General features: G+C 38.2%; 1 protein-coding gene and 1 long non-coding RNA gene across 2 annotated transcripts; one reads left to right on the top strand and one right to left on the bottom strand.

The window, feature by feature from the left end:
* The first annotated feature begins 2,228 nt into the window (after nt 1-2,228).
* Nucleotides 2,229-4,389, top strand: MAKR5 (membrane-associated kinase regulator). Its single transcript, XM_021971181.2, has 3 exons — nt 2,229-3,638; nt 3,746-3,805; nt 3,907-4,389. The coding sequence occupies exons 1-3, from the start codon at nt 2,651-2,653 to the stop codon at nt 3,993-3,995; spliced, it is 1,137 nt and encodes a 378-aa protein (XP_021826873.2). The 5' UTR covers nt 2,229-2,650; the 3' UTR covers nt 3,996-4,389.
* A 3,646-nt stretch (nt 4,390-8,035) lies between these two features.
* On the bottom strand, nt 8,036-9,914 carry LOC110767737 (uncharacterized). The gene is made up of 3 exons (XR_015834045.1): nt 9,307-9,914; nt 8,453-8,558; nt 8,036-8,365 (listed from the first exon to the last, which is right to left on the bottom strand). It is a non-coding gene; the product is annotated as an uncharacterized LOC110767737 (long non-coding RNA).
* Nucleotides 9,915-14,614: the final 4,700 nt, after the last annotated feature.

The following is a 14,614-nucleotide window of genomic DNA, read 5'->3' as shown; positions in this document are numbered from 1 at the left end:
GTTTTTGTATGTCGTTCAATGAAAACGAGTTATTCCAAGCCTATATTTCACGGAAATCCTATAATGAGGGGGTTGCGTGCTTGCTGCAGAAAGTCTTCCAAGCTCATTAACAAAATTCTAAGTCCAATGGATGTTCTTTGCTGCCTATTACAAGTCCATTCCACTGCATTTCATTTATAATGTTATTTCAAGGTCGCTGATTTACAGACTAGGCAAGTTTTGCGAAGTTAACAGCATCACCACACCAGCATTTTGATTTTGGACACGAAACATGAAGACCCCACCAGTTACAAAATTCTTCGAGGCATAATTTGACCAGCCAACCGCATATGAAATTCTTTAACAGACAAAGAGAGCTTCACTCAAAAACCCACAAACAAGTACAACAAAAAGTCATACTAGGCTCTTGCGAATTGAGTGGAAAGAGGAATTCAGATGGCGACTGCTTTGATCCACCTGAGATGACAACAAGAAAAAAAAAAAAGGAAAGTCATAATATATGTTCATGGTGGGGTTCACCTTCCCAGTTTTTAAATCAAAATATGTGAATAATCATGGTAGCTTAGGGTGCAGAATCTTACAAATTTGGAACATTTATGCAGCATGATTGAAAATAGGACCAATATTCCATTCTAGATGTAATAAACTATATATGCCATGTAAATGACAAAAATGTTTGTGATGATGAATTGTTGATATGATATATAATATATGAATGTATAGAGAGAAGTAGTAGACAAGGGAAGGGGTAGAGTCAGCTTAAGCCTTTCTGTTTAAAGATAAAATAAAACAAAATGGGAAAAAGTCAGCTAAGGATGGCATTGGCAAGGCTCAAAATTGTGTCGTGCTGTGCATACCATAAAGTTATAAACCAGAAAATTTAATGTATTTAGATATAAAAGCTAACAATTCAGACAGAGGGAGACTGTTTGACTGAAAGCATATATGGTAATAGTATGGTTCATTTCATTGTCTTAATTTGAGGACCACAATTGACATTGAGAGGTAGAGCTAGCTTCTCCTCAAGCCTTTTAAACATGACAAGAATATACTTACCAGAAAATTAAAGACATGACAAAGAATTTGGCACTTTGAGAATCTGATTCAATCCCCTTAAACCACAATCACAAATCTTATATTTATGCTTTCTTTCACATGGAGCCTGGAGCCTGAAGCCTGGAGAGGGAATATATAATTAAGAAATTGAGTGAAAGAGGAAACTAATAACTGAGGGACTTTTCTAACCCTGGTAGCATTTTTTGTGCAGAAGGCCAGCTGCATTGCATGCATTCAAAAGAAGGGCCAAGACCACACAAACCCAAGTTTACAAGTCAAACCTTTTACTGCAAAGACTTAAGACCCGCTTGTTTCAGCCATCAAGGAAAATTAAAGCCTTTGGACCTCTCTTCTCTTTAAAGGTACGTTCCTAAGAGGAGAGGGAGGGGTCCCTTCCCTTGAGCAGCAGACGAAGCGTGCCTCAGCTGCACAAATGCCTTGCCTTGTAAAGAACCCAATTCTCTGACTTATCAGATCTTTTTAAGACTCTCCCTCTCTCTCTCTCTCTCTCTCTGCATAAATGTGTAGTATCTTATGTAACATAACCCTACGTTGGGTAACTTTGGTTGCTTTTGCTCCTCTCTTTTTTCTTTTTGGCCTTTTCTCTTTCATTTTTCATTCTCTTTATCTATTCTTTTTGGAAGTTTCTCGTCACCATCCTTATGTCTTCTCTACTCCATGCCCAAAATCAATTGCACAAACAGAACTAGATTGGGAACTGCACCATATGAAATCATCCATTCACTATCACGCGCTCCTCCTCCTAAAGATGCAAAAAGATATAAAAGATCATTTAACCAAACTGTTAGCTTTTCTTTTTTACTAGAAAGAATAAAAGATCATTTGACCAATCCATTTATAACTTCCATCACAACTATGAGTTCATGAAATTTATTTTAATAACAATTCCAAGAAGCAAACAATAAAATGTAGAAATAGAATTTTACTTGGCAAATTGCAGTCCACTTGTGCGTAATAAAGAACCACATTCTGGTTGAAAATTATGCAAATTCAAAGTTCAAAGTTTGAAGGAGCGTAAGGGGACCGGGCGTGGGGCCAAGAATTGAAAGCAAAGAAAACCTCTGCATCGATTCATCAGCAAAGTCTGAAAATCTGCATTTGCAAAGAGTGTATGTATGTTATATAATGTGCTTCTTGTTGTATACGTAGCTCACCACTCTGAATTCTGAAAAGTTTCATAGACCATCCCATAGTCTAAATAAGTCTAGATGGTGTCTACTTTCAGAACCACGTAATCAAAGTCATGTAAATGAAAACAGCCTACCTACAAAACAAAAAGAAAAGTATTCTCTCTCTCTCTCTCTCTCAAAAGCAAAAGAAAAGCTTCGCTGCCTGCCCTCTCTCTCTCTCTCTCTCTCTCTCTGTTTCCCCCGAACACCACTTTCGATGCTGCAAACGCAACCACCACCATAAAACGAAGCGAAATTTTATTAAAGCTCTCTTTATTTCACTCATATCCTCACGTTACCCTCTGCTCTTCTCTCACTACTTTCCGGTATAAAACCCATCAAAACCCTGCATTAACCAAATCCCTTATCGCTTAACCCTCTCTGTCTCTCTCTTTCCCTGCACCATGGAAACTCTCCATTTCCTCAAGTTCTGGAAACCCAACAATGCCTCCACCATCGCAGTTCCAAGTCCTTTAGTTGAAACAGACAATGAGATTGAAGAAGAAGAAGAAGACTCATTCTTCGACTTGGAATTAAGTTTCGATATCATGAACAAAAACGACGCAAACAAGGCCTGCACAGATGATGCAACCCCGCAGGAAAGTAACAGGCTTGATTCGATTCCAAAATCAAACAACTCAGCCAAAAAAGCCGGCTGTACCGAACCCTGTCTTTCCAAACCACCCCTTTCTCTGTCGCCTTCTGACCCAATTTCCAAAAGGAAAATCCTCCCCATTGAGCCCATTTTTAAGCCTCAGTCCCCAATTTCTCTCCTTAAATCGGCTCCAAAGTTTGGAGCTTTCATGTTGAAGACGCCCAAAGCAACAAAAACAACAGCGAAGAAAACAGAGAAAACAAGGGAAGCAGAGTCCAAAGTTTTGATGGAGACCCAGAAGCAGAAAACCAAAGAAGGCAACCTCTTCGGTGTGAAACTTCTCAATACTGAAGAACATCAAAACCCTTCTAAGCTCACCAGAGAAAACAGTTCCAGGAGGAAAGGAAGCAGGCAACAGAACCAGAGCTCAGAAGACTCCAAAACAGAGCGATTCTCGAAAGATATGATACAAAAGTACCTGAACCTAATCAAGCCACTTTATATGAAGGTTTCCAAAAAGTGCAGTGAGAAGGTGAAGCCTTCTGGTAATATTCCAATGTCATCGCCGAATTGTTCTCCTGCTGTGCCGGTATTATCTATGTGTTCGCCCAAGAAGGATAAGCAGGGGAATATTCCTGCCGGAATTAGAGTTGTTTGTAAGAACTTGGGGAAGAGCAAATCGGCCACGACGATGGCAGTGGCGCCACAGGTGAAACGGAGAGACGATTCGCTGTTGTTGCAGCATGATGGGATTCAGAGTGCCATTCTACATTGCAAGAGATCATTCAATTCTAGAGGTACTGAGAATGAAAAATTACTTTAGTTTGTCTTAAATTAGTAAAATTTATTTGATTTTAAAGCTTGCTTTTGGATCAGTTAAGTTCAACAATTAATTTGGTTTCAGATTCTTCCTCGTTATCAAGGTCAGCCAGTGATTCTTCATCCATGAACTCGTACTCTACTGGTATAAAGCACTCTCTTCTCTATTTAACAAATCAAGTGAATATCAAATTCCAATCTCCAAATTTGCTTTGATTATAACCAAAAATTTCACATTTCTTGCAGATTGTTCTCTGTTATCACGGTTTGCAAGTGAATCCCACGACAAATCAGCGAGAAGCTCCATTGAGGAAGGGGTTTGTGCTGAAATTTGAAGCTTTGTTAATTGGATTTTGAGAGATGAAACGCGGGAAAAACAGAACCGGATGATGAGGGCTCTGTTCTTTTTGTGTGTTCTACGTGCTTCTGTAAAAACAAAGGAAAAAAGAAAATTTGAGCTAGGGTAGGGTTATTTTTGATATTTTAGCTTTAGCTATGTATGATGAGACCAGTGAAACCATAGGTTCACCTGTTGTTGTCTATAAAGTGATGGGTCATTATGAAAAACTGAAGAAAACTCCGATATGAGATCTTTCTGTGGTTTTGTGTATCTATCAGTGTGCCCTTGTCTCTGCTCTCAAGCGGCATAGAATCATGTTGCTTTTGAAATGTATGGGGGAAATCTGTATAAATCAATCAAACCGTATGTGACATTATTTTCTGCATTCAGAGATTGATTTGACTCAACAGGTTCTGCATCTTTCATTTTCTTTGAGGTTCCACTTTCCAGGAGAAAATGACAGAGGCCGGAATAGCAATCCTCCTAGTTCCCTTTTTCTAATGCAACTCATAAAAACTGGCTGTTGGAAATCAATTTTTGCTGGTGTGGTGTGGTCACCTTTAAATTAATAGCTTCCCACACAGTGTAGGGTTTGCGATGGAGGATTTATTATGACCAACAACCTTGCATATGTACTGGTTAATTTCATTCCGACAGCATTCTTGCTTTTATAAAGTACTTTTTGAATTGTAAAAGAAGCATTTTATTTTCTTTTATTAAAATCTGATTTCGTTCCAAAGCGAAAAAGCATTCAGAGTGGAAGATGCTCTCCCAGTCCCTCTATCCAACCCATCCAATCTGATTTTGGTAGGTTGGAGATTCAATTCAATTTTGACTGCTTGTTGCAGTAGGGAAACTACTATATTTTCTCTTTTAATAGCGCTGGCCTCCCATCACTTTTGACATAATAACATGGATGTCACTCAAAACTTTTTATTTACACTAACTGCCGCTCCTCTTCTCTCTGACCAACCAAGACTACAATGCCACGGGAATAGCAGTAGCGCTTGTTATGGCGTTATTGGTCGGGTATATGCAACTAAGTTTTTCTCTGAGGAAGGACGTCCGTTTTTGGGCAGTTTGGAGATTCCAAGTTTCAAATTTGAAATGGAAAACTTAGAAGTTACTGTTTGTTTTTAGTCACAAATGAAAACAAAAGTGTGTAATATCAAATGTGCCAAAAAGAGGAATATGATAGCAGATGTAAGCTTGTGTACGAATTTTGGATATAAAATTGCATATGAAAATGATATATTATAAACCAATGGAAGGATTAGCAGGGCATGCACTGCACTTCTCCAACACATGATGATGATGACAAGAAATGCCAGAAAAATTGTGGCCCATTTCAGATACCAATGCAAACTTCACGGTGAACCTTGCAGAGCTGACAAAGAAACCCCATTTGCATTGCACCATATGAAAAAGACAAACAACACCACACAGACTAGACAACAAGAACAAGGTAGAGCTGCAATGCAAATGCAATGGGGTAAAGTTTCAACTTCACAATTAAGAAAGACCAGCAAAGATAAAGAGGTGCTGGATTTTTAAAGTCACGAGCCAAGTCTCGTGAGCGGCAGCAGTAGCAGGCCCACTATCATTCAGACATTCATATCACATCAGTTTTCAGACCAAAATCTCTGTGTGTTGAGTTGTCTTCAACTCACCAAACTTGTTCCACTCAGAAAAATCCCAAAGCAACGTGCATGTGCCAAAAAGAGGTTAAATCTTTATCTTGTAATATTTTTTTTCAACAGGATTATAAACAGTAGCTGGTTCTGTTGGTATTTTGACTGATCAGTGAATGTAATGTATTAGTTACTAAAATGATGGTTTAGTTTATAAGATTAACAAATAATAAAGTTATAATTTATGAGGTTAATGTCCAGTTTTTGAACATAATACAACATAACACATGAACACAACTCTCGGTTCTCACTCTTCAGATTGCTTAAGGGTTGGTTGAGACAAGATACTAGGAATGAATGATGTTTATGATTAATTATTTGAGTGGACATTTTATTATTCTTCAATAAGTTACTCCAAAATCAGAACAGAAAAGGGTTGAAAGTCGAGGCAAAAGTTACTGTTCATTGCATTTGCACCAGTTGGATTGGAGCAGTAAAACGACAGGATTTCGTTTCATTGTTACACTCAAGAAATGTGATTTAATTATAAGTAGATGAATGCAATGCACCAAGAAACACTACACAAACAAACAACCGACATCATATTTTCTTCCGAGGTCCATAGATCTGCTCTGTTTCCTCCACTGATATTGTGTCTGGTGGTAACAAATATTTAGTGTCAAATATTGCGTTTGCGTTATGCCATATGCATCATGTCTTCTATCATGTGAGCTGATTTTCGAATTATAGCTTTCTTTTTAGGGCAAAGCAACATTCTTAGGAAACATTAAGATTGGAATTAGATTTTCTTTGCAGCTCTCCAGTTCATTGGATCTGTCCCAATCATCGGCCAAGCTTTCCGAAGTGTTTATACAATATGTTAAACTCCCAAGCGTATCAATAGCATATCTGTACTCGTATTTGTGTTTGTGTTCGTGTTCGTGTTCGTGTTCGTGTTCGTGTACGTGGGTTATACAATGACAGCCCAAACCCTTAATGGACCCCAAGATTATTAGACCCCAATGGAGAGGCGTAATGGACAGGCTTCTTTTTGGGTCTGAGTTATGGGCCTACTTCAGTCCATGCCCAAACATTATATCCAATTCAATATTATTCAACATGTAAAAAACCACTAATTACAAGAATTTTACACAGGCACATTAATTAGAGACCACATACAATATGTAGAAGAATAATGCTACTCTTACAATATTTGTATACCACATTTCTATACCATCTTATGTGGCAGCTGATGTGGGCAACCACATCAATTCATTAAAATTATTTAACATTTTCTTTTCTTTTATTATTTATTCCATTATTTGTTTTTCTAATTTTCTTAATTAAAATATACTTCATTGATTTAATTGATGTGGCATATGATATGGACATGCCATATCATGTGGTATGTAAATGTGGGATAAAAATGTGTTAAGTGTAGCATTACTCTATGTAGAAACAAGATGTTTGTAGCTCACAAAATAAATATGATAACAAGAATAGGCATTTAAAAAAATAAAAGATAAAAGATTATACACAGATTAATATTATGATCACTTGCATACAATATTTTGGACCAACCGCGATGCAAGAACAATTTCCATGGTGCAATTCATGTGAAGAAGAAGAAAACAAGAAAGAGAGAGAAGGGAAGAGAGATGAAAATTATGACTGAAATTTATATTCCAAATTCGAGAATCCATATAGGATTTTTGAGTTGCAAATAGCGAATCATCTTAAAAGAGTATAGCCTATAGCTGGGCGGCTATACTCTTTACATATTTGAATTTATTATATTAAAGTGTATAGCCGTGCGGCTATAATGTTAAAATGTTCTATTTATACAATATAGCCGCACTTCTATACTGTATAAATAGAATATTTTAAAAGCATCACTGCACGGGCAATATAGAAGCGCGGCTATACGTTTAAAATATTCTATTTATACAATCAAGGTTCAAAAATGTTAAACTTATAAACCACCATAATAATTACGGCTACTTGAATCTCATTGAATATTCAAATAATATTTACTATCAAAGTATTTATATATAATGCAATTTGCACCATTCAGATGATATTATCTTACAAATGACTGAACACATTCCATTTAATGGGGCAACCTCATAGTAGTGGGAAAAATAAACCACTTGAATTATACTACATAGTTTTAATTAACTTATTAAATTATATTACTTAATAAATGGTAATTATTATTTTTAAATTATTATTATTTAATCAAATATTTAAACACTAAGTATTCACTAGGTAAATAATAATTAAAACATAACTACTAAATAAAGTAATTAAAAAAGAGAAATCAAGATTATGCTATTAAAGGGTATAGCCTGCAGCTATGCTGTCAAAATTCTATTTATTGGGTATAGCCGCGTGGCTCTACGGCTAAGATATTCCGGCTATACATTTAAAATATTCTATTTGAATGGTAAGGCCGAGCGGCTATACTGTCAAAATTCTATTTATGAGATATAGCCACTCGGCTATACGGCTAAGATATTCTATTTATAGAGTACAGTCGCACGCTATACGCTTTAAACAGAAAAGTAAAGCCCCGGGGCTATACTCGTCGGGGCCTTGTTTTGAAATTGAAGCCCTAGTGACCTTTTTGAGCGAGGAAAGCATTGTTGAAATTAAGTGGAAAACAAGAACCTTGCATTATACTGCATTCATATAATCGGTCCTCGTTGATGGCACCAACAAAATCACCAAGAACCTGCACGAGTAAACAATAAAGAAACTGATGGTTCGGACTAGAAAATAAACAAAAAATAGATAGTGTGAAATGAGGAAAATAGAAAACCTGCAAAAGCTCAGCCAAAGATGAGGTATGTCTTAGTCGTTTCACCCATAGCTTATGAGCAGATTTTTTTCCAAGCACCCAACAAAGCATCCTCTGGCATGACTGACTACACAAAGCAGAGGGAGGTGGAGATCAATACAGCATCGAAAAACATTAAAATCTTTGGGGCGAATAGAAATGTCTTTGATATATAACCTAGAAAACCTATTTTAAGCATCAGACAATCAAAAGGTTCAGGCCCCAAAATCCAACTAAAATAATCCCACTATTTAGGGTTAGCTACCAGAGGCCAGAACTAATCAGATAGGGCAGGTGGATGCTAATCAACCATTCTGCTCCATTCACAGTAGTATGCATTTTCATCAATCCCTTCCCAGTAACGCATGCTAAATTCCTCTTTTGGCTTTTCTCTTTTTTTTTTTTTAATTATATAAAAGCTATCGGATTTGATTGCACATAAATCTCCAAGTCACATTCTAATTATCCAAACCATGACCACTTAATTCATTCCTAGGTTGATCCTCAACTGAAGTCCTATTCTCCCCCAATCTATCAAAGATATGTGTAGCTTGAAATCTTTTTAACTGGAGGACATCTTTTTTGGTGAAAATCAAGGTATCCCCCGCGCGATTGCAGGGACTAACCCTCGAGGTACTGTCGGGCGCAAAGCGGGGACCTCTCCCAACAAAGTTTGCTCTATTCGCAAGCGCCTGAGATCGAACCCAGGACCTCTTGTTTAAAGGATCCAAGCCCCTTCCACTTGGACCAACTCCTGTTGGTAACTGGAGGACATCTTCACTACTATAACAAACAAATATCAGAAAATGCAAAGCTAAATCCAAATGATGGGTTACCTCAATTGCATGCATTGCAGCTTTTAGTGATTGGATCTGTGATGAGAGGACCTTATGCTTAGGAAAACTATCACTCGCTTCTTTCTCCTTACATGTGGCTACATGGATGGCATACGCTTCTTCCAGATCAAAATGAAGCTCAAATGTCGTATGGCAAATCCTGCAGTGCTTCTCATCTCTCCAATACAAATCATGACAACTTTCACATCTAGTAAGTGTATCAAAATAGGATCGTTTACCATGTTTGACAGCATTAAGATCTAGGTAAAAGGAATTCCATAACCATGAATCAAATGCTTGGATTCGGGTCCATTTCTGTTTCTGTTGTTCTCCTTTCTTTCTAACTTCAAGAACCACAACACCAGATGAAGGCAGAGAATCATTTGCAATTCCAGATAATTTGTTGTCTACATCAGGTACTGGTGAATAAGTGTCTTCTCTAACACTATCCAGCTCAAATTGATCTGATTGCGCCAAGTTGTCAATTCTATCACTATTTACCATTCTACTTGACACCGCTTGGCACAGAAACGCTATTCGTTTCTCTAGGGATTCAATAAGAAGAGCCTCTCGTTTACCCCTGTCATCCAAAACTGACAACAAAGCACACAGAGTCTGCATTTGGTTTTTGAAAAAGCAAGTAAATATTATAACTATTGGAAGCTGTCCAGTGGTTGTCCAGTGGTTATCAGGATTTCCTGAATATTAGGATGGTTTACGGTAACACTAGACAATAAGGGGACAGGTGGGGTATTGATATTGTGTTGTCTACTCCTTAATTCAAGGAGCTGTTATTTGTATTCCCTAAGCCACAAGTTGTGGCGTAAATCAAGGAGTCAACCTCCTTATATATTGCTGAACATCTGTAATGAACTCATGATAGAATATACAAACATTCATTGAAAATTCAACATGGTATCAGAGCAGGAGTCTTACTGATCAAAGCTTCTGCAAGATCTCAATTTTTTTGTTGACAATAGGAGAACAAAAATGAATTTCAGAGGAAAGAAAAGTTCTGCCACCTGTGACTCTGGACAACGTCGACATATCAAGGAAACGTCTGCACCAGGTTCTAATTCCAGTCAAGTCACCTCTAATGAGACTTATGCAAATCATGGTTCTTTAAATTCTCCTACCCTGTTTGGTGAGCTTACTAAATTGCTTCAACAGTTTGGTAAATTGGAAAATGCAGCACTTGCATCACATATCTTCCAAGCTTTTCTATCTGCCTTATCTCATAATTGCTTATCGAGTATTTGGGTTGTGGGTACTGGAGCAACAGACCACATGACAAACAATAAAAATTGTCTTTTTAATCTTCAAATCCCAGAAAAAAGTCAATCAGTTTCGGTGGCAAATGGAACTTCTGTACCTGTCCTTGGACATGGGGAAATCAATTTCTTCAACTCAGAAGTTAAATCTACTGCTCTTTATGTTCCTTCTTTCCCTGTTCAATTGTTATCAGTAGGGAAGTTAACTAATTCCTTAAACTGTGATGCAATTTTCTCTCCTCATTCTGTGATTTTTCAGGACCGAATCACCAAGAAGACGATTGGTGAGGGAGTTTATTCCAATGGCCTATATCTCTTGCATCAATCTCTAGATAATTCAAGAGCTTTTCAAGCCAATTCCCCCCAAAATAGTTTGTTGTGGCATCAACGCCTGGGGCATCCTTCTAATCAGGTGTTGTCATGCTTGTTTCCTTCTTTTGTTGTGGACTCAAATGTCTGTGAAGTTTGTCAGTTTTCTAAACAAACTCGTAAGCCTTTTGCTTCTTCGTTGTCTAAAGTTGATAAACCATTTGAGCTTATCCACTCTGACTTATGGGGTCTTGCTCCTGTAGAATCACATGATGGTTATAAGTATTTTGTCACATTTGTTGATGATTTTTCCAGAGCCACATGGTTATACTTGTTGAAATCAAAAAAGGAAGTTGTTTCGTGCTTTAAAGATTTTCATAAACTGATTGTGAATCAATTCAATTCTCAAATTAAGGTATTGCGATCTGACAATGGTACAGAGTTTATGACAAGTTCTATGTCAGAATTCTTGACTGGTGAAGGCATCATTCATGAGACGAGTTGTGTCGGTACTCCTCAACAAAACGGAGTAGCCGAGAGGAAAAATCGTGATCTTCTTGAGAAAACCAGATCTCTCATGTTTCAAATGAATGATCCAAAAAGGTTCTGGTCACAAGCAGTTCTTACTGCTGCATACTTGATAAATAGACTTCCCAGCCGTATCCTTGGCTCCAAGTCGCCACTTGAAATTCTCAAGAATCGAAAAATTGATCTTTCTCATCTACGAGTGTTTGGGTGCTTATGTTTTGTTCACGTTCAAGCTACTCAACGAGATAAATTTGATCCTCGAGCTGCAAGAAGTGTTTTCCTTGGATATTCTTCAACACAAAAAGGATATAAATGTTATGATCCTAAAGCAAGGAAAATGGTTATTTCTCGTGATGTTCACTTTGTTGAAACAGAAGCTTTCTTTAAGGAGAAATCAGGGGCTGAGTTTCAGAGGGAGAGTCCATTTGATCAAGTTCCTTTACCAATTATTGACACAATTGAAGGATTTTATCCATCAAATACGGATGGAGATGGTGTTGATTTCAGAAATTCTATCTCACATAATGTGGTTGGAGACAATGATATTTCACCTCAAAATGAGGAACAAGATGATCCTCACAATATGGTACAAGATGTGAACGAGTGTGAGGCAACTCCTCTTGCCCCACGACGCAATCCAATGCGTGTTAGGCAACCTCCCACAAGACTTCAGGACTTTGTCATCTACAAACCCACACATCCCATCTCCAATTGTGTGTCATACAAGAGAGTGACACCAGCCCATGCCGCATTCCTCAGCACCATATCAAGTTACAGTGAGCCTCATAATTTCCATGAGGCCAACAGCCAAGAGATATGGAAGAAAGCCATGCAAGAAGAACTTAAAGCTCTAGATCAACACAACACGTGGAGCATCACCAAACTTCCAAAAGGCAAGAAAGTTGTGGGTTGCAAATGGATTTATAAACTCAAATTCAAGTCAGATGGATCAATTGAGAGGCATAAAGCAAGATTGGTGGCTCGAGGATTCACTCAAACATTCGATGTGGATTACAAAGAAACTTTTGCACCTGTTGCCAAAATGAATACAGTGAGAGTTCTACTGTCCGTGGCTGTAAACAAAGGGTGGTCCATGTACCAAATGGACGTGAAGAATGCATTCTTGCACGGTGATCTCAAAGAAGAAGTCTATATGAAATTGCCACCCGGGCATCCTCAAAGCAATGAACCAGATTTAGTGTGCAAATTGCACAAATCCATTTATGGCTTGAAACAGTCCCCACGAGCTTGGTATGCCAAGCTAAGCTCAGTTCTCACTAGTGTTGGTTTCAAAAGCAGCAATGCCGATTCCTCACTTTTTGTTCGCACAGGAGCTGTGGGCAAATTGGTTGTGCTGATCTATGTAGATGATCTGATAATTACAGGTGATAATGCTGACGAGATCTTCAACCTCAAACAGTCTCTCAGTCAAAGGTTTGCAATTAAAGACCTTGGGATATTAAAGTACTTTCTTGGTATAGAAATGGCAACCTCGCACAGGGGACTATTTCTTAACCAAAGGAAATACGTCCTGGATTTGCTCAAGGAAGCTAACATGAGCGATGCTAAACCGGCCATTACCCCTCTTGACAGTAAGCTCAAACCTAGTTTGGAGGGCACACCACTCACTGATATAAGCTATTATCAGCGACTGGTTGGTAAGTTGATATACCTAACAATCACCAGACCCGACATCACATATTCTGTAAGTATTGTGAGCCAATTCATGCACTCTCCGACATTTGAGCATTTGACCCTTGTTAAAAGGATCTTACGCTATTTAAAAGGATCAGTGGGTCGTGGTATCATCATGAAGAAGAATGACAACACACAAATCATGGGGTATTGCGATGCTGATTGGGCAGGGAACGCAATCGATCGTAAGTCCACCACTGGCTACTGTACATTTGTCGGTGGAAACTTGGTCACATGGAAGAGTAAGAAGCAAACTGTTATCGCCAGATCAAGTGCCGAAGCTGAGTATCGTGCAATGGCTTCAACTGCGTGTGAATTGATATGGCTCAAGGGTCTTCTGTGTGATTTAGGTGTTCCTACAACTCTTCCTATGTCCTTGTTTTGTGACAATCAGGCAGCCATGCATATAGCATCAAACCCCGTGTTTCACGAGAGGACAAAGCACATTGAAGTTGACTGTCATTACGTTCGGGACAAGTTCAGTCGCAAGTGATTCAGACACATTATACAAGAAGCTTTGACCAACTGGCCGACATCTTCACCAAGCCCTTGGCTTCTCATCAATTTCAACGACTTCTGTCCAAGCTTGGATCCATAAACCTTCTGGATCCAGCTTGAGGGGGAGTATTGGAAGCTGTCCAGTGGTTGTCCAGTGGTTATCAGGATTTCCTGAATATTAGGATGGTTTACGGTAACACTAGACAATAAGGGGACAGGTGGGGTATTGATATTGTGTTGTCTACTCCTTAATTCAAGGAGCTGTTATTTGTATTCCCTAAGCCACAAGTTGTGGCGTAAACAAAAGTTCAGCATAATACCTCTTCTGTATCAATCACCTCCCATGACCAGCAACTTCAAGGGCTTACGAATTGGGCTTCCCTTAAGCAAATTAAGACTTTAAGCACTCAAACTTGAAGTTCAGAATGTCTTTTTTCCAGCCATATATCATTTGGGCAAATCCAAGGTCGGAGGAGGAAGTTAAGGCCAAAACAAATTGCTAACTCATTTTGCGCGCTGATAAAATCCATCCTGAGCATGGCTCTGTGTTTGCTAGGTAACAGACTCCATATTTATCCAATGGGGCTGAATTTTGGATATGTTATATTACACACCCATTGGAACAACTTTCATGAAGAATGTGGCCTCATCCGAGCTATGTAGGTTGCTGAAACAAAGCTTGCAATATGACCTACGAAACTGGGCTGGCAGGGGACTGTAGCCAAAATTGAGTTTGTCTTTAAGCTCTTCATCCATTCATCCAAATTAGGCCCTAACATGCATGGATTGCATCATTTACTATCCAAAGCCCTCATTATTACCTAAAGCTCAATGAACTGAAAGATAAACACAAAAAGGATTAAAAGCACAAGTTTAACTCAAAAACATAACCAAATCATAAGCTAGAAGGGTACAAAATGATATGTAAATAATTTTTCATGTTATTCACCCACTATTTTGAGTTAGTTCTTGACATTTTATAGCTTTTTACTTCCTTTTTGTGTTTT

This window comes from Prunus avium, chromosome 2, assembly GCF_965620075.1.
Source record: "Prunus avium chromosome 2, drPruAviu1.hap1.1, whole genome shotgun sequence".
Lineage (NCBI taxonomy): Eukaryota > Viridiplantae > Streptophyta > Magnoliopsida > Rosales > Rosaceae > Prunus > Prunus avium.
The sequence above is the reverse complement of the archived record's forward strand: the minus strand, read 5'-3'. Positions and strand labels throughout refer to the sequence as shown.